General features: G+C 56.0%; 1 protein-coding gene across 35 annotated transcripts in view; it reads right to left on the bottom strand.

The window, feature by feature from the left end:
- Window positions 1-24,923, bottom strand: part of CSMD1 (CUB and Sushi multiple domains 1) — a 574,681-nt gene that overhangs the window by 141,912 nt on the left and 407,846 nt on the right. For 34 of the 35 annotated variants that reach the window (XR_014794550.1, XR_014794551.1, XR_014794558.1 and 31 more), the window contains exons 11-12: window positions 15,019-15,122; window positions 2,080-2,192 (exon numbers count right to left, since the gene is read on the bottom strand). Coding sequence is in view for 3 of the 35 variants with exons in the window: in XM_084878313.1 (XP_084734439.1) it covers window positions 2,080-2,192; window positions 15,019-15,122 (217 nt within the window). In the remaining 32 variants the exon portion in view is untranslated. Of the gene's footprint in view, window positions 1-2,079; window positions 2,436-15,018; window positions 15,123-24,923 lie in introns of those variants that run through there. The other variant, XR_014794557.1, reaches the window with a different exon arrangement.

The raw sequence follows: 24,923 nt of genomic DNA, 5'->3' as shown, positions 1-24,923 counted from the left end.
GCTGCCTGCAGAGGCCGCTCTGGACCGTGAGGATCTCCCCCGTCTCCTCAGGAGCGTGTCCAGACAGGACCCCGCGTCCCCCCCCACAGACACCACCCGGGGCCGCGGGGAGCGGGAGGGCCCGGAGGAGAGGGGGAACCCCGCTGCCCGGCCGGACTCCACAGGCCCGGCGGCTCCGAGGGCGCAGGGCTGAGCCGGGGAGGACAGCTGGCGGGAAGTCCAGCTCCAGACGAAAGCTTACACACATGTGACAACAGGAAACGAGGAAATGGGCCTTTTTTGTTCTTCTTTTCTTCAGAGAGGCAGGGGGAAGGAGAGAGTCCTGGACTGGCTGCCTCCTGCACGCCCCAACGGGAGATCAGCCCTCAACCCGGCCTGTGCCCTGACCGGGAATCGAACCGTGACCTCCTGGTTCAGAGGCCGACGCTCAGCCACGGAGCCACGCCGGCCGGGCCCATTTTTTTTGGAAACTGGCTTTTCTGTATGTGTCGCAAGTACAGAACGACATAGGATGAGGTCATCTGGACCTGGGACTCGGACCTCGACGGGACAGAGCTGGTGAGATAAGGAGCCTGTGGGGCTGCACTCGATCTCAGCTCTGATTCTGGCTCAGGTCCTCTGCACCCGCCTCCCTCAGTCCAGGGCCAGGCCCAGCGTGACTGAGGAGGAGGAGGAGGAGGAGGAGGAGGAGGAGGAGGAGGAGAAGGAGGCTCTGCCTGAACCCACTGGAAGGGGCGCAGGTGGAGGACGGAGAACGCTGGGAAAATGTGAGCTGGGGCACGGGGGGGGGGGGGGGGGGGGTTCAGAGGGGAAGGGAGGGGATCAGGTGCTGGCTCCCTCGGCTTCGGGGCCGGCTGCGCCCTCCTCCGGAACACCCCGCCGGCTGCGCCTCTCCGTGGGGCCGGGCCGCCGGCATCGATGGGCAGCGGCACCGGGACCAGCTCCCCGGCCACAATCTGGGGACACTGACGGTCATCCAGCTCCAGGGCTCTCGGTGGCACCGGAGGGCACCTGGCCCAATGCGCTCTGCCAGCTTCCTGCCCCGGTCTGCCCCCGCCGGCCCCTGACACACCACCCGTCCCCCGTCCCCAGCACAGGCCGCTCTCAGAGCCTGCATCGCCTCAGTCTCCTCTCAAATCCACGGAGACCCGAGCCCGCCTCCCGTGAGAGCGAGGAGGCCTGCTGGACAGTCGCTGGCGCCCCCGGATCCCGGCGGGGTGGAGGGGAGGGGGCCGGGACCCTCTCACCCAGCGCGGCCCGGCCCCGGGCTCCAGAACCGCTGTTACTCCCACAGGCCTCCTGTCCCTCCTCCCACGGCCTGTGGCCTCACAGCCCCGGGCGGGGCCGCGGGTCCCTTCCCGAGGGACCAGAGGTTCATCTGCTCAGTCCCCCCCCGCCCCCTGCTCCCCTCAGGCCCAAGTGCCTGCAGTCCCGGGGTGAGGGGGCCTGTGCCCAGCAAGGGCCCCCGGAGGGGAGAGCGGCAGGTTACCCTGGGAACGGCCTGTCCATCTTCTGTCCGTCTGTCTGTCTGTCTGTCACACACACAGCAGGGGGCGGCCACGGCACTGGACAGTCTGCGTGAGGTGAGGACCTGTTCCCCGGGGCCCTCCTCACTCACGGGGCCCAGGGAGCCAGGCCCCGACCCATCGCTGAGGTGGCCCCCGCCTCCCCCGCAGGGACTCTCCTGCCTCCGCACACGGGCTGGCCCCCCTCCTCCATGAACCCCAGGGTGCCGGGGCGCCTGTGACCCCTGATGACACGCACATACACCCTCTGCTCAAATCACCTCCGATCACACGCCCTGGTACCGGCCTGGCGTGTAAACCCCGAGAGGCGCCGTGTCATGGGCTGGGCTCCCGTCTCACTGGGTCTCGTTCTCTCCTGCCACGACCACGGCGGACGCCGCACCACGCCAGCCCGCCTTTGAGAAGGTACTCCTGCCCTGGGAGCGGCCCTGAGCGTCCCCGAGGCGAGGGCGGAGCCAGTCCCTGGGCCACCCCTCGGGGACAGGGCTCTCCTCGCGCCTGTCACCCGGTGCCGCCCGGTAGGAGGGTTCTGTCCCCGTGGGGTCGGGGGTACCTTGGTAGACGGCCTTGAACCCCGGCGAGGCGATGCTGTCGTCCGACTGCAGGTGCAGCCACATCTGGTTGCTCAGGCTGACGATGAGGTCGGGCACGCTGGAGCCGGTGAGCCTGGGGGGAAGGGAGCCTGGTCAGCACCGTCCCCTCGCTCTCCCCCGGAGGTGCGGGCCGGACACAGGAGCCTGACGCAGCGTCCGGCAGCATGTGTGCACGCTGGTGACGCAGTGGCTCCACTCGGAAATGACCTGTACGTCAATAAACCGCCTTTACACGCAGTCAGGCATGTGCACGCTGGGGCACACCTCACCTGCAGTGACACCTCAGAGCCAGCGGCCACCTGTGAGTCCCATTCCCAGGTGACCTGATCGCAGGGGATCGGGCATCGGACCCATGAGCGAACGTGCACCGCTGTCCTGACAGTGAGTGTGGGGTGACCAGCGGCCCCGGGTCTGGAGGAAAGGGCCGCCCTGGGCAGGATGTGGGCCTGGAACGGGGCGGGTCACCCGTGAGAGACAGACGGTCCCCCATGGCGTGGGGGACACAGGTCACACCGTCCACAGGAGAGCACACCCGGGCTGAGGAACGTCCGGGCTCGGTCACAGAGCGCTGGGCTGTGCGGCTGGAGTTGTGCAGCACTTTAACCTCGAAGCCCCTTCTACAACACGTCGAGGGACGGAACGCTCCCCAGCACAAAACGCAACGCCCTGTGGAGCCGCGAGGAGCCGGAATGCATCGACTCTTGACAGGAGTCACCTGAACACCCCCCTGTGTGCCTGCAGCTGTGTGGCCTCCTGGAGAGGCGGGACGGCGGGGACAGGGGCGGGTCAGGGAGTGCCGTGGGGAGGAGGTGGGGGAGGAGGGAGAGGGAGGGGGAGCCCGGAGGGTGTGGGGCGGGGGAACTGCTGTGTGTGGTGCTGAAGTGACAAACACACGCCATCACACGTCTGTCCCAGCCCCCAGGGTGCACGGCACAGAGCGACCCCAACACCCATGGTGGACGCGGGGACGATGGCGTGTCCGGCGGGCTCCTCCGTGGTGACAGGCGTCCCCCCTGGAGGGTGGGTGTGGGGGCCGTGGGGGGGAGGGGGGAAATCTCTGAGCCTTCCCCTCCATTTTGCTCAGACCCTGAACTGCTCTGAAGACCAAGTGCCAGCATGGGCATCGGTGCCCCCAGGCCGCCCCCAGGCGGGCCCTGAGCAGGACGGCGCCGCTGAGCCAGCTGGCAGAGCCCCGAGCGCCCCTCTGCGTGTCCATGGCCGGGCACCGGGTTCCGTGAGGACTGGCTGTGCGCTCACACAGCGGCTGCGCCCAGCCGCCAGCGGGCACGGAGACACCGAGCGCGATGTGCAGACGGAGCAGCGTGTGGAAGCGGAAGGAGTGCCCGGAACCAGTCCGTGCAGCACACACGTCTGACCAAGGAGGCCGCTGGGCCGCCCGCAAAGGAGGTGTGGGAAAGCGAACCGGTGAGCTGCCCTGTCCGTCGCCGTCCACCGCCAGCCCAGCATGCGCGCCGGGCGGGGCGGGGCTGGTGCTGAGAAGATAAAGGACAGCCAGCGCTTCGTTCCTCCCCAGCCTGGAGCAGCCCGCAGTGTCCCCCACAACGTGGTCAGGAAGGAAGGACTTTGAGTGGTGTGCTGTCTCCAAATAGGGATTTCTTTCTGAACTTTTGTATTCTTTGTTAGAAAGAGTGGCTGATCTATTTGCAGGTCTGATTTGAGAAACATATTTCTTCCCTATTGTACATTGTATTGACGGGTAATATTGAAGTGTGCAGATGGAGTCTAGTCCGATTTGTGATAGTAAAGCTGTTAATATTTAAACCGTATAAGGAATATCTGTCATGTTTCACTTGAAACTATTCTCGCAAGCATATTACATGTATGTGTCTCATCATATAAGCATCCTATACTTGTTTTATATTATTCTGAATTATTTATGTTACTAGAGGCCCAGCGCACGAAATTCATGCACTCGGGGGTCCCTAAGCCCGGTCTGCACTCTCTCACAGTCCAGGAGCCCTCGGGGGATGCTCGACTGCCGGCTTAGGCCCCGGGGGCAGGTCTGAGCCAGTAGTCGGACATCCTTAGTCCTGCCCGGAGGCAGGAGAGGCTTCTCCACCACCGCTGCTCTCACCAGCCGTGAGCCCAGCTTCTGGCTGAGCAGCACTCCCCCTGTGGGAGAGCACTGACCACCAGAGGCGGCTCTGACATTGAGCATCTGCCCCTGATGGTCAGTGTGCGTCATAGCAACCAGTGTTTCTGTTTTTCGGTCAATTTGCATATTAGCTTTTTATTATATAGGATTTTTACCTAGAGAGTTTAGAAAATATTTAATGAACTAAAGTTCATTTTTATTTTTGTTTTCCATTTTTTTCCATTTTATTATATAGGATTTTTACCTAGAGAGTTTAGAAAACATTTAATGAACTAAAGTTCATTTTTTAATAGTCAGTTATTTCTAATGATCCCTTTTATTTAATTTCATTCATTTACCCTAACACTTCAAGATGTCCTTCTGTTGTCTGTTTATTTGTTTGTTCCCATTGTGAAGATTTCTATGAATCTAACACTTGACCTATTGAAAATTCAGTTTCTTTGTGTAAGACCTCTTCCTGTCCTGATTTTCAGCAGATTTACTATAAAGTGCCAGTTCAGGTTTTTTTCCGCATTATCCTGAAGGGCTTATAGAATTCCTTGAATCTCCATCTTGATGTCTGTTGTTGGTGTTGAAAAAAATTAATGGTGATTATATCTTTAAATATAGGTTATGTCCCATTTTCTCTCTTTCTTCTGGAAGTCCAATTACACACACACACACACACACACACACACACATATATATATATTTTTTTTTTTTTCCTGTAGGTACATGCTCCCCCCACCCCCACACACACCTCACTTTGAGTATTTTTTCTGAGATCTCTTTGAGTTCAAACCATGTATGTTGAGTTCTTTATTGCAAATAATCTGTTTTTAAATTTTTACATTTCTGTTTGATTTTCTGTTATACAATATTCTGGGAAAATTCATCATTTCATTGATTTTTCTTAAACATATGAATTTTAGTTAAAAGTCCCCAAGTATTAATTGCAATGGCTAGGTAGCTTCTTTTACTTTGGTCTATCTTCAATTTTATTATGTTTTCAAAGAACCACTCTTTGTTTTACTGATATTTTGTTTTAATCTCTATGTCATTTATTTCCACTGTGATTTTTTTTTTTTTTTTTTTTTTTTTTTTTTTTTTTTGCTATTTCCTTTCTTCCACTTACTTTGGGCTTTTATTCTTAATTTATTTCTAGTTCATTTAGTTGTAAGGTTAGATTGAGATTTTTCTTGGTCTTGAGGTAGGCCTATAATGCTAGGAACTGGCTTCTCAGAACTATTTTTGCCATGTCCCATAGGTTTTGGGTTGTTGTTATGTACAATATCATTTGTTTCCAGGAATTTTATTTTTTTAATTTATTCCTTGATCTTCTTGGTAAAGCATCCATTGTTTAATAGTATTTCAATTTCAATTTTAATGATGGCCTTGCTGGGTAGAGTAGTCTTGGTTTCAGATGCTTGCTTTTCATTACTTTGAATACTTTATGCCATTCGTTTTGGTCTGTAATGTTTCTGTTGAGAAAGCAGCTGACAGCATTATGGGAAATCCCTTGTTGGTAACTATTTCTCTCTTGCTGCCTTTTAGATTCTCTCTTTGTCTTTAACCTTTGCCATTTGAATTATGGTGTGTCTTGATGTGGGTCTCATTGAGTTCATCTTGTTTGGGACTCTTTGTGCTTTCTGAACTCGTGTGACTTTTTTTCTGCACCAGGTTAGGGAAGTTTGCTGTCATTATTTCTTCAAACATGGTCTCTACACTTCGTTCATTTTCTTCTCCCCCTGGTACTCCTATGATGCAGAAGTTGTTACCTTTCATAGTTTCCCAAAAATATCCTCATGCTTTTTTAAAAAACTGCTGCTACGATTGAGAGATTTTTGTCTACCCTATCTTCTGATTTGATCCTCTGCTTCCTTTAACCTATAGTTTATTCCCTCCAGTGTATTATTTTATTTTAGATATGTCATTATTTACTTCTAACTGGTAGTTTTCATTGGTTTCTATGTACTTTTTCATGCTATTGAGCATTCTTAAAACCATTGCTTTCTACCCGCTTCTGATAAATTGCTTGCCTCCATCTGATTTAGCTCTTTTTCTGGCGATTCCTTCTATTCTTCCATTGGGGCCTGTTTCTTTGTTTCCCTATGTTATCTGTTTCTTTGTTTCTACATATTGGTGAGAACTGCTCTGACTCCCAGTCTTGGTGGAGTGCCCCATTGTAGGGGCTGTCCTGTGGGATTCAGTGGTATAGCTGCCTTGATCTTCCAATCTAAGTGCTGTAAGAATGTCCCTGGTGTGGGTGATAAGGGCCCTCCTGTTGTAATTGGGTCCTGGGTGCTGTTGTCCCACTAATGGGTGGGCTTGACCCACAGGCTGGATGACTGTGAGGCTCAACTCAACCACATGATGCCATCTGTAATACAGGGGCTGCCAGAGAAAAACAAGACCAAACCAAAACAACACAAAGTAAAAAGCAAAATCAACAACCACCAAGAAAAAGAACCACAAAGGAAAACAAAAGACAAGAGACCACAAGAACTAGAGAATTAAAAAAATAAACAAAACAAGAGCCCTTTTTGGTGTGGCTCAGGTGGTTGGTCAATGTTCTGTGTACATGGGGATTGCTGGTTTGATTCCTAGTCAGGTAGCATGCCTGGATCATAGCCTTGAATCTTGGTAGGGGATGTACAGAAGGTAGGAGATCAATGTTATGCTCTCATATCGATGTTTATCTCTCCCTCTCCTTTCAAGTCTCTCAAAAATCAATTGAATCTAAAAATAAATAAATAAATAAACAAACAAATGGAGAGAATACAAAAGAAAAGAAGGAAGATAAAAAATAAGAATAAAAATATAAATGTAATAATAATTTTAAAAAGTTATAATAATAAAAAATAAAATATATAATAAGAAAAGAAACCCCCTAAATAGAAAAAAGAAAAGAGAGAAAAATTGAATAAGAAAAGGAAAAAGAGAAATAAGAGATAAGAAAGAAAAAAGGGGAGAGAAAAAATATTCCCTAAAGTTGACTGTATCCTGGGCCAGAAAATTTACTTCAACACATTTAAAGGAATTGAAATAATACTAAATGTATTCTCTAACCATAATGTAATCATACTACAAATTATTAACAAACAAGTAACAGGAAAATTTCAAACCATGTGTAAATTAAAACAAAACAAAACACCCTTTAAAATAATTCATGATTCAAAGAGGACATCACAAGTTATATAAAACATACTAAGAACTGAATGAAAGGAAAACAAAAATATGTTGGATACAGCTAAAACTGTGCCAAGGGGAAAACTTATAGTGCTTGAAAAATCACCCAGGTTCCTACCTCAGGAAATTATAAAAAGTAAAGCAATGTAAACCCAAATCAAGCTGGAGGAAGAATATGCTAAAAATCAAAACTCAAAAGATTCAAATAAAGAATTAATAGAAAAGTCATCTATTTTTTAAAAATCAATATATCTGATACTCCTCTAAGAGGGTGGGAGAGAGGGAGGGAGGGAGAGAGGGAGGGAGGGGGGGGGGAGGAGAGATATTACTAGTATTGGAAATAAAACAGTAGATATAAAAACAAATTCACCAGTCATTAAAAAGATGATAGAAAGTATCATGAACAATAGCAGTCATAATTTTGACAGTTAAAGAAATTAAAATGATTCATTAAAAACCACAAACTACCAAAACTCAACCAAGATGAAGTAGTCAGTCTGAAAGCCATACACCCATAATTAAACTGATGTTATAATTAACCCCCCCCTCCCCCAAGCAAATAAATTTACAGACCCAGACGGTTTTACTGGAGAATTCTACCACTCTTTTTACAAAAATGTTAACACCAGTGTTTCATAAATATCTCCAGAAAATAAGAGGAAAAAATACTTGCAAACTCATTTCAGGTGACCAGTATTAATCTGATATCAAAAATGAGAGTAAGAGTAGAGAGAAGGAAAAGAAAGAAAAAAGAAAGGAGTGAAAAAGGAAGAAAGAAAGGAGGAAGGGAGGAGGGAAGGAAGGAAGAAGGAAGGAAGGAAGATAGACATTACACACCAATATCTCTCATGAACTTGGGGGTACACATCCAACAACATAATCCTAGGCAAACTGAACCCTAAAATGTATAATAGGAATTACACTCCACCATAAAATGGAATTTATTCCAGTCATGGAATGCTGGTTCAATATTCAAAAATCAATCCCTGCAATCCATCACATGAACAAACTGGAGAAGGAAAACAGTATGCTAGTTGACACAACAAAGCGTTTGATAAATGACAGGACACGCTGTGTTCATGAATTGGAAGACTTAACCCAGGAAACAAATGAGTTCTCCCCCAATTGTGCCCCAGGGTTAATGCAATTCCTATCACAGTCCCAGCAAGGTCTACACACACACACACACACACACACACACACACACAGACACACACACAGTTATTCTAAAAGTTATATTGAATGGGACAGCTCAGACTAGCATAAAAGACTAAATAGCTTAAAAAAAAAAAAAAAAAGGCAAAGGCTCCTTAGACTTGACCCTGAATCGTAGAGAAAAGTGCATAAGTTGAACCCCATCAAAATTAAAACCTTTTTCTCTGTGAGGACCCATTTGAAGAGGAGAAAAGGTCTCGTGACAGACCGAGAAAAAATATTTGCAAACCACATGATCAGCCAATAACCGGTCTTTGAGAAATAGGAGAAGTCTCAGTGTTCAAGGTAAGAAACCAAACACTCCAACCAGAGAGTGGGCAGGAAAGAGCAAGGAGGGCACAGATGGCTCATGCGCACACAAACACATCCAGCATCAGCCGCCTCAGGGACATGCTAACGGAAGCCACAGAGCGACCACTCCGTACCTATTAGAGCAGAAAGGATGAGCTGCGAGTCCCAACGCTGAAGGGGGTGAGGGGCTGGACCCCTTAGCCTCGGCTGGCGGGAAAGAAACACACAGCCACTGCTGAAGACAGGCCAGCAGCTGCTCACGAAACTAAAATGCAGCCAACTAACCGGTAACCAGCAATGACTCCTGGGGAAATCTGCCCCCGGGATATGCATACACGTTCATACTAAAACGTGCAAAACAATGAAGACAGCAGTGCTATTCTCAGCAGTCACACAACAAGCCATCCAGGTGTCCTCCGGGGATGAGCGTGAGACTGGTGAAACTGCGGTCACCCACTCTGTGGACTGAGCCTCAGGACGGAACAGAGATCCATTGGAGCAACCAATACTCAGGGCACTGTGCCTCCTGAGGACAGGCAGGCAAAGGAGGTTACTCAGTGTATGATTCATGTACGCACATTGCTACAATGTCACAGTGTCACAGAGGGGAGTGTGTGCATTGCTACAGTGTCACCGTGTCACAGAGGGGAGTGTGTGCATTGCTACAGTGTCACAGTGTCACAGAGGGGAGTGTGTGCGTTGCCACAATGTCACAGTGTCACAGAGGGGAGTGTGTGCATTGCCACAATGTCACCGTGTCACAGAGGGGAGTGTGTGCATTGCTACAGTGTCACAGTGTCACAGAGGGGAGTGTGTGCATTGCTACAATGTCACAGTGTCACAGAGGGGAGTGTGTGCATTGCCACAATGTCACCGTGTCACAGAGGGGAGTGTGTGCATTGCTACAATGTCACCGTGTCACAGTGTCACAGAGGGGAGTGTGTGCATTGCTACAGTGTCACAGTGTCACAGAGGGGAGTGTGTGCATTGCCACAGTGTCACAGTGTCACAGAGGGGAGTGTGTGCATTGCCACAATGTCACAGTGTCACAGAGGGGAGTGTGTGCATTGCTACAATGTCACAGTGTCACAGAGGGGAGTGTGTGCATTGCCACAGTGTCACAGTGTCACAGAGGGGAGTGTGTGCATTGCTACAATGTCACAGTGTCACAGTGTCACAGAGGGGAGTGTGTGCATTGCTACAGTGTCACAGTGTCACAGAGGGGAGTGTGTGCATTGCCACAGTGTCACAGTGTCACAGAGGGGAGTGTGTGCATTGCCACAGTGTCACAGTGTCACAGAGGGGAGTGTGTGCATTGCTACAGTGTCACAGTGTCACAGAGGGGAGTGTGTGCATTGCTACAGTGTCACAGTGTCACAGAGGGGAGTGTGTGCATTGCTACAATGTCACAGTGTCACAGAGGGGAGTGTGTGCATTGCCACAGTGTCACAGTGTCACAGAGGGGAGTGTGTGCATTGCTACAGTGTCACAGTGTCACAGAGGGGAGTGTGTGCATTGCCACAGTGTCACAGTGTCACAGAGGGGAGTGTGTGCATTGCCACAATGTCACAGTGTCACAGAGGGGAGCTCGCGGCATTGCCACAGTGTCACAGTGTCACAGAGGGGAGTGTGTGCATTGCCACAATGTCACAGTGTCACAGAGGGGAGTGTGTGCATTGCTACAGTGTCACCGTGTCACAGAGGGGAGTGTGTGCATTGCCACACTGTCACAGTGTCACAGAGGGGAGTGTGTGCATTGCTACAATGTCACAGTGTCACAGAGGGGAGTGTGTGCATTGCTACAATGTCACAGTGTCACAGAGGGGAGTGTGTGCATTGCCACAATGTCACAGTGTCACAGAGGGGAGTGTGTGCATTGCCACAATGTCACAGTGTCACAGAGGGGAGTGTGTGCATTGCTACAGTGTCACAGTGTCACAGAGGGGAGTGTGTGCATTGCTACAGTGTCACAGTGTCACAGAGGGGAGTGTGTGCATTGCTACAGTGTCACAGTGTCACAGAGGGGAGTGTGTGCATTGCTACAGTGTCACAGTGTCACAGAGGGGAGTGTGTGCATTGCTACAGTGTCACAGTGTCACAGAGGGGAGTGTGTGCATTGCCACAGTGTCACAGTGTCACAGAGGGGAGTGTGTGCATTGCTACAGTGTCACAGTGTCACAGAGGGGAGTGTGTGCATTGCCACAGTGTCACAGAGGGGAGTGTGTGCATTGCTACAATGTCACAGTGTCACAGAGGGGAGTGTGTGCATTGCTACAATGTCACAGTGTCACAGAGGGGAGTGTGTGCATTGCTACAGTGTCACAGTGTCACAGAGGGGAGTGTGTGCATTGCCACAATGTCACAGTGTCACAGAGGGGAGTGTGTGCATTGCTACAGTGTCACAGTGTCACAGAGGGGAGTGTGTGCATTGCCACAATGTCACAGTGTCACAGAGGGGAGTGTGTGCATTGCTACAATGTCACAGTGTCACCGTGTCACAGAGGGGAGTGTGTGCATTGCTACAATGACAGTTTCACAAATGCGTGCAGACAGTGGTTGTCATTCAGGGACCAGTGGGCAGAGGAGATTGACGTGTTGATGGAATGCTGACCAGTGAGTTTGCAATGTTGGGTCTGTTCTGAGTCTTGGCTGTGGTGGTGGGTGCATGGTCATAAGCGAGGAAATTAACACAGAACTGAACACACACCCGTACAGGGTAACACGTAATCATGGGACATCTGAGTTGAAATTGGTGGATTGTAGTTCACACCCTGGTTAAGGTGTTTTATTACAGATTTGCAAATTGTTAGCATGAGGAATGGGGCACGGTGAACAGGGACCCCTTTGTCTGCACACCTGGGGCCCAGGCCAGCCAGGCTGCCTGCTCTGGGCGTGACCATGTCAGCCCTCTCTGTGTCTTTGGCTACAAAGGAAGACGGTGCCCGTCACGGGGTCTCAGGCTTCCTCTGATTCCCTGAGATGGGCAATGAGGCCCTGTTGGAGGCATCGGAGACGCGTGCACCCACACATCCACCCCAGAGTCTGCTTGGTTGGGGCTTTTCCACAGCCTTTTAAAAAATGATTTTAGTGATTTCAGAGAGAGAGGAAAGGAGAAGGAGAGAGAAGCATTAATGAGAGCAGCATCAACATTGACTGGCTGCCTCCTGCATGCCCCCTACTGGGGACCGAGCTCTCATCCCAGACATGTGCTCCGACTGGGAATTGAACCAGTGACCTCTTGGTACATAAGTCAATGCTCACCACTGAGCCACACCAGCCCGTGAAGCCTTTCGGCCCAGGACAACAGCAGGGGGCAGTCGTGCAGGGACCAGGGCAGCTTCGGAAGGCAAAGGCAGTTTCAAGAATGACAGGTCAGCCAGCCACAGGAAAGGCCCGGGCTCTGCATGGGTCAACTCACCAAGGTCGTCAGGCAGAGCCCCAGGCTCCGACTTCCCGGAGGCAACTGTCTGTCCCCCAGAGGAAGGCGCATTTAAAAGCTCGACCTGGTGCCCGCACCCCAGGACTGGCCCGCCCGGGGTTAATGCACCTCCCGTCGCCACTGCCAGGGGCTGCGGAGGCCAGAGGGTGGGCAGACGCACCCGAGCACGCAGTTCTTCTGCAAACTGGTTTGAGAAATTTATCTGTAGACGTTCTCAGCATGCTCTCCACAGAGACTGATAGATAAGCTCTTTGATTCTGGTACAGTCTGTCCTTCCGTGAGAGTCCCCTGAGGGACTCCTGCCCCTTCGGGGAGATGAGGTTGTGAAAGAGGCCGCCTCATTCAGTTTTCCTCTTTCTGGCCAAGAAGGAGAAGGAAATAAAAGCCCCTGGTGGGAAGGTGAATTTTTTTACTCCTCACCTGAGGGTGTTTTTCCATTGGTTCTTAGAAAGGGGAAGAGAGCGGGGGAGACAGAGAGAGAAACATCGATGGGAGAGAAACACATTGATTGGTTGCCTCCTGCACAAGCCCCAACCTGGGCCCGGGCCGGGGAGGAGCCTGCAACCGAGGCAGGTGCCCTTGACCAGTCAGGGAGGCTCTCTCAGGATCCAAGATTCTCCTGGAAGCCGAGACTGGGCACCCTCCCCCATAAAGGCACCATGACAGACCGAGCTGAGGGAGGAGCGCCCTCCGTGACCCTCAGAGACGGGACCCACGTATCTTCCAGATGCTGGGATCGAAAGACTCGACGGTGCCACGTCCTCTGTGGTGCCAGCAGCCCCTGCGCTGCCAGGTCTCCATCAGCCGTTCACTCGGCGCCCAGAGCTGCCCCAGGCGTCCGGGCAGGGAGCGCTCGCCGGCGGCCTCTCTCACTTCCCCCCTTACTCCGAGCTGTGGTCCCCGGTGCTCTGCCTTCCTGCCCTGTGATCCCGTAGGCGGAGGCACGGCCCTGGCTCTCTTCTTCCTTCCGGCGCTGACTCAATGCCCAGCGATGGTTCCGTTCTGCCCACATGGGAGCTGGGCCTGACGTGGCCGCTGCTTGGTGCCCTCCTGTGGCCTGAGCCGCGGAGCGCCGGTGCCCGCCTCCAGCCCCCCTCAGTGGGACTCAGGGCTCACTGTTCTTGACGCTGAGAAATGGGGCCCCACGAGCAGTGACTGCGGGGCCTCGCCGGGCCTGTCTGCTGCCTCACCCTTCAGGGTCCCGTTTAGGACTAAGTTTTCCTCATTTGTCCAGCGCATCCTTCCTTACGGGATGCTCGGAGGCAGTGAGGCCGTTTGTGTGGGGTGCTCTCCGGGTTTTGTCATTTCCTCCAGCTGTGGGGGAAGGTGTGTCACAGGCACTTCATACTTCACAACCAGCACTGAGCCCCTGAGCCCAGAGACCGCCCTCGGGCCAGGGGGCGGGGGGGGAGAGGTGGGGGAAGGTGGGCCCAGTCAGCAGGAGCCTCACTCAGCCCCGAGGCCAGCCGGGCAGGAGGCTGCGTTTTGATGAATAAATGCCATTTTCAGCTGGTAATTTGGCAACACAGAATGGTTATTGGGTGAGCGTGTGGGGAAGAATAAAATGGTAGAAACTCCTGGAGGCTGCTGGGAAGCCTGTGTGGAAATGAAGACGCCCCAGCCAGGTTCCCGAGGCTCCCTGTGGGAGAGCAGGAGGAGACTGCACTGGGCCGGCTGTGTGCGGGGGGAGGGGAGCGAGCTGGTCAGTGAGCATCAGAGGACAGCGCCTCCGCCGGACGGATGACAAGCCAGGCGCTGCAGCTGAGGTCTGAGCACGTATGCCATCTGCCATGGCACCAGGGGAGCCTCACACACTCCCCCCGCACCGGGTGTGTGGATGTGTGCGATGGGACACATGTACCTGTGCCTTCCTCTGATCGCCTGTGCGATGAGGACAGTGCTGAGCGGACGCACAGGGCCCAGGAGAGGATGCGGGAGACAACAGCGCGGGCACTCAGCCGGGTGCATGTGTGTCCTGGGAGAGGAGCCCGCAACCACAGTACGTGCCCTTGACCGGAATCGAACCCGGGACTCTCTGGTCTGCAGACTGGTGCTCTGTCCGCTGGGCCACACCTGCCAGGGCTGCTTGCCTTATCTCTCATGGTTTGGAAACAGCATGGGTGCAGGTCACACACCAGGAGGAGCTCTCCCAGACTCCGACGTGGACCCACGAGCCCAGCCTCTGAGCCTTTATCCCGCGTAGAAGCCGGTCTGCCGGGAACCTGTGCACACCGCGCCCCCGGGAACCCCTGCACACCGCGCTGGCCGCGCCCCCGGGAACCTGTGCACACCGCGCCCCCGGGAACCCCTGCACACCGCGCTGGCCGCGCCCCCGGGAACCTGTGCACACCGCACCCCGGGAACCCGTGCACACCGGGCCCCCGGGAACCCGTGCACACCGCGCCCCCGGGAACCCGTGCACACCGCGCCCCCGGGAACCCCTGCACACCGCGCCCCCGGGAACCCGTGCACACCGGGCCCCCGGGAACCCGTGCACACCGGGCCCCCGGGAACCCGTGCACACCGGGCCCCCGGGAACCCGTGCACACCGGGCCCCCGGGAACCTGTGCACACCGCGCCCCCGGGAACCTGTGCACACCGCGTCCCCGGGAACCTGTGCACACCGCGCTGGCCGCGCCCACGCGCAGGAGGAGGGAGGGACACACTTACACGTACAGGACGGTCCTGGTGTCGCCCACCTTGCCGGCGTCGCCCACGGTCAGGGTGTCGTAGCCGCGCTCCAGCTCGAACTCCTCGAAGGCCAGCTGGATGACCTGGGGGACCGGAGAACACTGAGCGCCCGGAACTCCCGACCCGGCCAGCCCGTTCCCCCGTCCGCCCATCCCACCGCGTCCCCCGTGCTGCCCCCGTCCCCCCATCCCACCGCGTCCCCCGTGCTGCCCCCCATCCCACCGCGTCCCCCGTGCTGCCTCCCCATCCCACCGTGTCCCCGTGCTGCTGCCCCCGTCCCCCCATCCCACCGCGTCCCCCGTGCTGCCCCCGTCCCCCCATCCCACCGTGTCCCCGTGCTGCTGCCCTGCCTCCCCATCCCCCCCTCCTACCCCCCCATTCCACGGCGTCCCCGTGCTGCCACGCTGCCCTGGGATTAGGGCCACAGACCGTGGTACCCACGGGCATGTACAGAAGTCAGAGCCGCGCCCCTCCATAGCTAGTCCTCCTCAGCCCCACGGGCGGCACTAACCGCATTACGCTCTACGTCAAATATCTATCAAATATTTATGTTCACACTTTTAGTGCGGGGGGTGACAGGGAAAACTCAGTGTAATCAAAAGCAATGTTGATTATATAACTAATGAAAATATATTGGAAGGATACCTAGAGCTCCATGAAATGAGTACTTCCAGAGAAATGTATGCATATTTTATGTAATTATTTATATTAACATATGAAAAAGAGCTTCTGAGACTAGAAAATTGTCCTCTGCCTGTGATTTGCAAAGCCTTGGAGTGTTTTTTAGTTTTTGCTTTTAGGAAGCCGAAGTAACATGGTCCCTGGAACTGGTGGCAGGTGCGGCCTGGCGGGCAGCATGCAGGGCTGGCCATGGAGGGTGGCCAGTGGGTGGCCATGGAGGGTGGCGGGTGGGAGGCCATGGAGGGTGGCAGGTGGGTGGCCATGGAGGGTGGCAGGTGGGTGGCCACGGAGGGTGGCGGGTGGGTGGCCACGGAGGGTGGCAGGTGGGTGGCCATGGAGGGTGGCAGGTGGGTGGCCATGGAGGGTGGCGGGTGGGAGGCCATGGAGGGTGGCGGGTGGGAGGCCATGGAGGGTGGCCGGTGGGTGGCCACGGAGGGTGGCAGGTGGGTGGCCACGGAGGGTGGCAGGTGGGTGGCCATGGAGGGTGGTGGGTGGGTGGCCATGGAGGGTGGCAGGTGGGTGGCCATGGAGGGTGGCCGGTGGGTGGCCATGGAGGGTGGTGGGTGGGTGGCCATGGAGGGTGGCGGTTGGGTGGCCATGGAGGGTGGCAGGTGCAGCCTGGCGGGCAGCATGCAGGGCTGGCCATGGAGGGTGGCGGGTGGGTGGCCATGGAGGGTGGCGGGTGGGTGGCCATGGAGGGTGGCCGGTGGGTGGCCATGGAGGGTGGCCGGTGGGTGGCCATGGAGGGTGGCCGGTGGGTGGCCATGGAGGGTGGCCGGTGGGTGGCCATGGAGGGTGGCGGGTGGGTGGCCATGGAGGGTGGCCGGTGGGTGGCCATGGAGGGTGGCCGGTGGGTGGCCATGGAGGGTGGCAGGTGGCTGGCCATGGGGGTGATGAGTGAGGACAGAATGGGGTGAAGGCAGCCACCACCACAGACACCTGGGCGAGCACATGCTTTGCCACGTCGGGCCACTGAACCCTGGACACCGGAGCGGAGATGCGTGTCCCTGTCTGTCTGTCCGGGAGCCTCCCCAGCTCCCTTCCCTCCGGCGTGAGCCCTCTGGGCTGTGACTTCCAGGAAAGGGCCCACTGCCACGCTCTCCGCCTCGGAGGCCTGTGCCCGGGGAAGGAGGGCAGCCACACACCGCGTGTCTCCGGAGGAAGCGGGGCCCCGCAGCCCCAGGAGAGCAGGCGGGGTGCGGAGGCGGCAGACCCTCATTAGACAGGAACCCCCAGCCCACACCAGCCAAGCGCCCTGAGGCCGTCCACGGCAGGATCTCCCGCAGCCACGGGCACCGGCTCCGTTCGCGGGGGCCGGGGAGATGTTTGCCGGTGAAAGGCTCCGGGCGGAGCTCTGAGTCTCATTAATCCTGGGCGAGGCGCCAGGCACCCCGTTATCAAGAGAATCATCCACTATGTGCTCTGCAGACGCAGAGGCCGGCGGTTCATTAAAAATGAGAGGCGGGGATCTGAGACCCGGGGCACAATAGCCTAACCGCTGCAGAGCAGAGCGTCATTCCGGGGACCAGAGGCAGAACGGGCCTCTGGCCAGGAGCTGCAGGCGTCCCCGAGCTGGAAGTGTGAGGGGCGATGGCTGAAAGGGGGAGACAGAATCCTAGATCCACAGACACAGGCAGAGACACTGGCGTCGGTCAAGGAAGACCTGGGGCCCAGGGTCAGACCAGGCACCGAGCAGCCTGGAGGCATGGCTCCGCAGCCAATCCCTGCGGACAGCGGAGCTTACAGGCGGCTCCTGGTGGCCCCCGGAAGCCAACATACCAGCCAGGGAACCAGGAGCACATCCTCACTGGATGGCTTAATTGTAAGAACCAGCCCCCCAAAATAATCCATGCCATACCCAGGGGATAGGGGGTTCCGGGTAAAGAAACGCAAATCGCAGTGTTTTGTGTTTTTCGGATGCAATCCAACCCATCGGGTAATGGATCCACAGGCTGAGCCCAGGCCCAGAGAGAGGCTGTGGGCAGCGTGTTCACTCTGCGAAGAGGGCGTCACTGGGGAGGGAGAGACAGCCAGAAGCTCACCCGCCTCTGGGGACGGACTCACACCCCTCCCCTTCACCTCGGCCAAAGTCTGACCACAGGATTCATTCTTCAGCATCACCTCCAGGGTGTTCTGTTTGAGTGTGAACATAACGACCTAAAGAATTAACATCCTGCAGAAAGGAATGGCTTCGCTGACTGACAAAAATACATGGTGTCTGTTTCGGTCTGCCACACCAGACGCCAGGGGTGACCGGATGAAAACAGGGGCCTCCTATGCCTCCTGGGACTGGCGCCAGAGCCCAGAGTCTCACAGGAGGCGCCCGCCCAGAGCGGGGCGGGGGCTGATAGAGGGAGAGATTGTGCTGACAGTGACCCTAGTAAGCCCGCCCACAGGGCCGGGCTGCTTCCTGCCGAGAGGGGTGCTTCACCGGATCCTCCAGCCGCCCTGCAGAGCGGTCCTATCAGCACCCCCCTGGCAGGCGGCACGTCCCGATCTGGAGGAACAGAGAAGGACGGAAACACCCTGAAATGCAGCACCGTTACCCACAGACGGTCCCCTGCTCCATCCTTTTCCTACTTCTGTGTCCCATCCGTTTTCATCCACGAATAGATATTCTTAAACAAAATGAAATAGTGTAATTCAGCAAACAGGCTGGGGGAGCTGGGAATTCCTCTGTGGCTTGCGACCTGAGCAGAGCGGCCGGTCGGCGTCGCCGGGCAGACGCTCAGATCCACCCAGCCGCGCGCAGGCACGCACTTTAAGGATGGCACGCAGACAGCACTGCTTCTGGGGAGGGCACCGAGGCGCTCCAGAATCGCTCGGAAAACGCCGCCGCAGCAGGGACCCACGGTCTCCGTGCAGCCAGACGCAGGCCCACGGAGGAGCCGTTACAGCGGGCGAGGCGGCCGGCGCGATAACTCAGCGCGGAGAGAGCGGGATGCCAGGGACAGAGGAGGAGACGGATGAGCAGCCGCTAATCACGCCCCAAAGAACCGTCTCCATAACTTGTTGGTGTGATGCCTGCCTCCCGTGAGGCCGTGGGACAGAACACTTCATTACACGTCCTGTTTGTTAGGCTTAATTATCAGACACAGCCAGTCTCCCTGCCCGCCAGATAAATCACCCGGATCAGCGTCGCCCGCCCGTCCGCCGCTGCCCCTGCACCACCGCTCACCGGCCAGCCGGGCGGGCCTCTCGCCCCGGAGGGGACGCTGCGGCTGCAGAGGGAGAGGGACGTGCCCGTCCTCAGACCGCCGCACGCCGCCAGCCCTTGTTCCTCTTGCCGCACTGGACATGCTCCTCCGAAAGCGAAGTTAGAGACCCCGCCTGTGCTTTCCCGTCTGGGCAAAGACCGGGGTCACTTCCAAACCAAAGGGAAAGGAGGAAAGATGGAACGTGCTGAACCACCGCGTCTCAAAGGCAACGACTCACTCTCCCCGGCGGCAACATGACAGCCCTTTGTCTGGCCCAGAACGTGGAAATTACGTTCATCAGTCAATGCGTTGTTTTATTCTCTTAAAATAGCCGCTCTCCTTTTCTCATTGCAGGCTGCGGGCAGGCTCTGAGACGCGGTGGGCTCGGCACAGATCCCGGGGAGACACGCTCTCTCCCACTTCTTGCATTTCTTTGAAAAGACTCCCAGCCGTCTGAGCTTCCCTCACTCCATGGTGCATGGCCTCCCCCTCCTCGTTTCTGGCCACGGGCGGACTGTTCAGGCGAGCAGACCTGGACGCCTCCTTCACCTCCACCTAAATGTTCCCGATTTTACTCTCTTGTCATTTGCTTCCGTCTCTGAAATCGGCTCCTACCACCCTGGCTGGTGTGGCCCAGTGGATAGAGCATCCGCCTGCGGACTGAAGGGTCCCAGGTTCGATTCCGGTCAAGGGCACATGTCTCGGTTATGGACTCCATCCCTAGTGGGAGGTGTGTAGGAGGCAGCAGGTCCATGATTCTCTCTCACCACTGATGTTTCCATTTTCTCTCTCCCTTCCCCGTCAGTTCTGAAATCAATAAAAAATATATTTAAAAACTAAAAATGGCTACTCACCGTGTACTTTACTCTCAGTCACATTTACCTGTTGAAGGGGGAAGGAAACCCAGATACAAACACCGTGGGGACCCGGCCCGGGGGACGGTGGTGGGAACCGAGCCCTTCATGGTGAGACCTCACTCCTGCCCAGTCGGATGGCATTCCATCGGGTGCAGGGTCCACAGCGTGCCCACCCCGTGTGAGGACGGCCTGGTCACACCCGCGTTGGGGAGATTCCGAACAAGCCACTCTCCGCGTCAGGACAGGGTGTGAGGAGAACAGAGGGGGCCTCGTCCAGCGCAGCTGTGGGGCCCGTGGGGGAGTGGGTTTGGTCGTGTGGGACACCCCACCCTGTCTTCCTCAGTGGCTGCCCCACCCGCGTCCCCAGCAGCCGGCGTGTGCTTTCCTGCAGCCCCGCGGCCCCTCCGCGCAGGGCGAGGCCGGGCCTGGCTGTGGCCATTCTCACAGCTGTGGTGCGGCATCCAATTGTCCAAGAGTCTTTCTTCAGCCCAAGTTTACACCTCACGGCAGCTCGATGGCTTCCCTGCTGCTCTCTCCAGCGGCCCCAGACCGCCCATGTTTACATCTGCAGTGGGAAGCGCCTCCTGGTTATTCTGCAGAATGTGCTGCCCAGGCCAAGTGTCCTCCGCAAACAAACCACCCAGGCCGAACGGAGTGCAGCCAGGGCTCCGGGTACCACCAGCAACAACGCCCTCTCCTCGCCTGGACAGTGGGCTCAGGTCACGTCTTCTACACATCACACCCCATCTCCTGCTTCCTCTGACCCGATGCCCCATGTGCCCGGACACGCCACGCGCCGAAAACCCACCTTTCCCAGCATGCCTCTCACCTGGGTCTTCCTCAGAGGCCGTCAGAGAGCAGAGGACATGCCAGACCAAGCCCAGATCCCCGGAGCCACCATGTTCACCAGCCTCACAGCATTCCGGGGAGAGACCCCCGTGTGGGACGGAAGGTCTCCAAGCGGCACCCGTGGGCCAGCGCGGGGCGTGGCCACCCAAAGGGACCCTGGATGTGTGGGTCTGTGGGTCTGCGGGGCCACGTGTGTGGGGACAGAGCAGCTGGGCGGAAACTGTGGCTGTGGGGCCATTTAGACTTTCTGCCCCGACACTGGAAACTGACAGACAGAAAACACCTGGACAAATTATTTCTGGAAATGGTTCTCTCTTCAAATAGGAAGCTACTGAGACTCATGAAGGTTCCGATACCACGTGTGCATGCAAATGTGCATTTGACTGGCAAAAATAGGGTAAATCATCTGCGCTTCTGACAACTGAGTGTCAGGCAGAAGTGCGCAACCTATGGTCCCGCGGACCCTTCGGCGCCCAAACCGTGCCCCTCCTGACAGTGCACGGGGGACATTGCTTTAACAACAGCTGTCACCTAGACAGTTTCAGTAGATGCTAGTACACTGACTTTCTGAAAACCAGGCTTATCATCATTTCATTACAATTTTGAATTGTAAAGTCCAACTGGTGCATACAACCTTGATCTGGATTTTCTCAACGAATCCGACAACCTAAGCCAAGCGCTGTGTTTCTAAAATCCGAGGGCGGAGGGAGCTCTGGGCGCAGGAGGGTGGCAGATGCTGGCACCCAGGGACCTAGCTCGGAGACCTGGGCTCCAGTCAGAAAATGCCGCCTCTGAAGGAACTCGTTCAAAGCTTGCTTCAGGGAGATTTTACAAAATCGTGGCTCATTTTCCTTAATCCCACATCAAGATAAACCTGGTTTACATATAAATTTAAAATATGTGTGCATGTATATATGCATTTGCTTCTGATAACATTTAATTCAAAAGCGAGCTTTTAAAGCGTTGCCAATCATAGTTTGAATTTTCTCTCTATTTCCATCATTTAGTTATTATCTACATACATATGCATATACAGAGATATGTGTTTGTGAGACTCGCAGCTTAAGTTGTCAGACCTTTTTCCATGAAGGATTATAGTTGGACGTTTTATTTTTTAAAAATATGTTTTTATTGATTTCAGAGAGGGAGAGGGAGAGGGAGAGATAGAAACATCCATGAGGAGAGAGCATCATTGACCGGTTGCCTCCTTCACGCCCCACTCTGGGGATCGAGCCCACCACCCGGGCCTGTGCCCTGACCCAGAATCAAACTGACCTCTGGGTTCATACATGGACACTCGGCCACCGAGCCACGCCGGCCGGGCTGCAGTGGGCATTTGGATGGCACTGAGTCTGCAGAGCCAGTCCGCCCGGTGAGGTGTGAGCACGGCCTTCAACCGCAGAGACAGGCACTGAGGCTGCTTCTCCGGGTGAAGTGGAGAACGCTAAACTGGGCGCTCTGACCCTGATCGAGGACAAGCCAAGCAGGACAGGCACGAGGGTCACACACGTGGGCTCTGGATGGTTTAGTCTGTTACTCCACGCCCACACGTGTTCCCTCAGCCCTGGCGGTACCCACGGCGTCTGCCATGGGGACTCTGCAGAACCGTGAGTGCCCTACCTGGACACGCTGAACACGGAGGTCTAATTAGGACGCTTTGTTGTCATGGCAGGGCCAGAAGTGGTCCTGGGAGGAGGGACCTTTGGTTCAGTCCTTTAGCAAACGTGTCAAAGGAAGGGCTGCCTTTTCCTCGACAACAAAACAAATGCCCATTACAAACAGAAACATCCAGATCCCCTCACCGAGGCCCGCGGAGCCACAGACACAGCCAGGGGGCGTCGGGGAGTCCCTGTCAGAGGCACCCACAATGGCACAGACCTGAGCCGAGCCTGTCCCAGAGCCAGCCGTGGTTCACGGGAACTGGCCCGTCTGCGCCGTGAACAGGGACGGCTGCACAGAGGGTGAGTACACGGAGGTGACAGAGACGACTAATCCATCGATCACGTGGAGGAGGGAGGAGGGAGGAGGGAGGAGGGCCCAGAGCCCACTCCCTGCAGGGCATCCAGGGACAGGGGACAAGAGTGATGCATGCCTGGCCAGCATGGCTCTGCGGCTGAGCGTCCACCTAGGAACCAGGAGGTCACGGTTCGATTCCCGGTCACAGCACATGCCTGGGTTGCAGGCTCCATCCCCAGTGGGAGGCATGCAGGAGGCAGCTGATCAAATATTCTCTCCCATCATGGATGTTTCTCTCTCCCTCCCTTCCTCTCTGACATCAATACAGATATTTTTTAAGAGGAGAGTGAGTGCGGAAAACAGACCACCTGGTCCCTGGGCTGCTCAGGGTCAGGGGTCACCTCCAGGGACGCCCGGCCTGGGCTGCAGCCTGTCCTGCACCAGCTTCCCACATCCGTCGCCTCCGCGTGTAAATAAAACCCGTGGAGCCATCCCCACCCAATCCCATCTGAGCATCTCGAGCTGTTTTCCATCCCGTGTAATTCTTCCTTCCCCCAACATCATCTCCATGCAAATGAGTGCCTTTCTGGGTCTGGATGAATCTGTTACTTAAAATTATGTAAAAGCGCGGCGGAATAATTTCATAATTTGAAAAGGTAATCGCTCCCTCCCCGAAGAGGCCTGATTAGCTGAATTCTCTCGCAGCATTACAGCGCCAGCGGCTCTCCTCTTCCCTCCGCTGCTGAGGGACCCGTCAGGGACACGGTGCACACAGTGTGAGCACACGCACTGCTGTCTGCCTGGCCTGGCCGTGTCCCTGCCACCTCGTTCTCTCAGAACCTGGCCCTGTCCTGTTCGGGTCCCATCATCCGTCCTGCAGCCCCGAGCGTCCTCTGTGGACCGGCTCCCTCTGCTCCGGCCGCGCTGGCCGCTGAGAGCCTTCGGGGCGGCACCCTCCTGCCCTCCTTCCCTGGCCCCCACAGGGCCACCCTCTCCACTGACCTCGAACGGAAAGCCACCCCGGCCTCCAGGGTCCTTTCATAACAACAGTGAAGGGGTAGAGGGGGCAGCTGGTGTCCACAAGCTGCCTGACTGAGGCTCCCAGCGCAGCCTGGGGTGAGTGCGGCAGCTCCATGGCAACCGGGGCTCCACGCGGTCAGCTGTTTGCTGCCCACGCAGCTGGTGGGCGTGGAGAGGATGCCTACCGCCCCTCCGCGGTGACCTCTGCACCCCCGCAGGTCCCAGCCCCGGCCTCTGTCCCCTCAGGGGCCCCTGACCCGCCCCCTCGATCCACAAGGAACGTGAGGCGGCCCTGGGAATGCGGCAATGCCTCTGGTTGGCCCCGCGAAGACTCCCCACCGCCCCGGCCAGCAACGGCCCGCGCCACGCGCACCGTCCAGCATGGAGCCTCCGGCCCGTGGCGCCAGTGAGCTAGTGAGAGGTCTGACCGGATGGAGCGGCTCATTTCCACGTGGACAATTCTGTATGGCCCCCGAACACCTTTGTAAATATCCACCGGGCCCCCAAAGACGTATACACAGTCCCACAGCCCCTGAATGCCGTTACACACGGTCACCTGGCCCTCAAATGCCATTATAAAAGTTCACCTGGCCCCCCAAAGCTCCTATAGACAGTCCCACAGCCCCCCAAAGCCGTTACACACAGTCACACGGCCCCTGAACACCATTACACACAGTCACACGGCCCCCCAAAGCTGTTACACACAGTCACCCGGCCCCTGAACACCATTACACACAGTCCCACGGCTCCCCAAAGCCATTACACACAGTCACACGGCCCCTGAACACCATTACACACAGTCACACGGCCCCTGAACACCATTACACACAGTCACACAGCCCCTGAACACCATTACACACAGTCCCACGGCCCCTGAACACCATTACACACAGTCCCACGGCCCCTGAACACCATTACACACAGTCCCACGGCCCCCCAAAGCCGTTACACACAGTCACCAGGGCCTCGGCAGGAGACAGCCCCCGCCCTGATCTGAAGTCCGGTGCCGCCCGCGTGCCGCCTGGGCTCCCAGCCCCTGGGGCTCGGCACAGGAAGCCCTGACGTGGGGTTCGCTCACCGGAGCCGGGGGACAGGGGGGAGCTCTATGTCATTCAGGGAAACGTTAAACTGAGAGGAGAGTCCCCAGAGCCCAGGCACGAGTCCCTGGTCTTCTCTGCCACAGGGCGGCCGGCCAGGCTCACAGACGGCCTCAGCGGGTCAGAGAGCGAACGTAGCCTGTGTTCACGGAACTGTGCGCCCCCCACGGCTGGAGACCCCGGAGGAAAGGAGAGTGGGATCAATCATGAACAGGAGTGCAGCCTGG

This window comes from Pipistrellus hanaki (assembly GCF_964339955.1).
Source record: "Pipistrellus hanaki genome assembly, chromosome: 3".
Classification (NCBI taxonomy): domain Eukaryota; kingdom Metazoa; phylum Chordata; class Mammalia; order Chiroptera; family Vespertilionidae; genus Pipistrellus; species Pipistrellus hanaki.
Note: the sequence above shows the minus strand (reverse complement) of the source record. Positions and strands in the feature narration are given on the sequence as shown.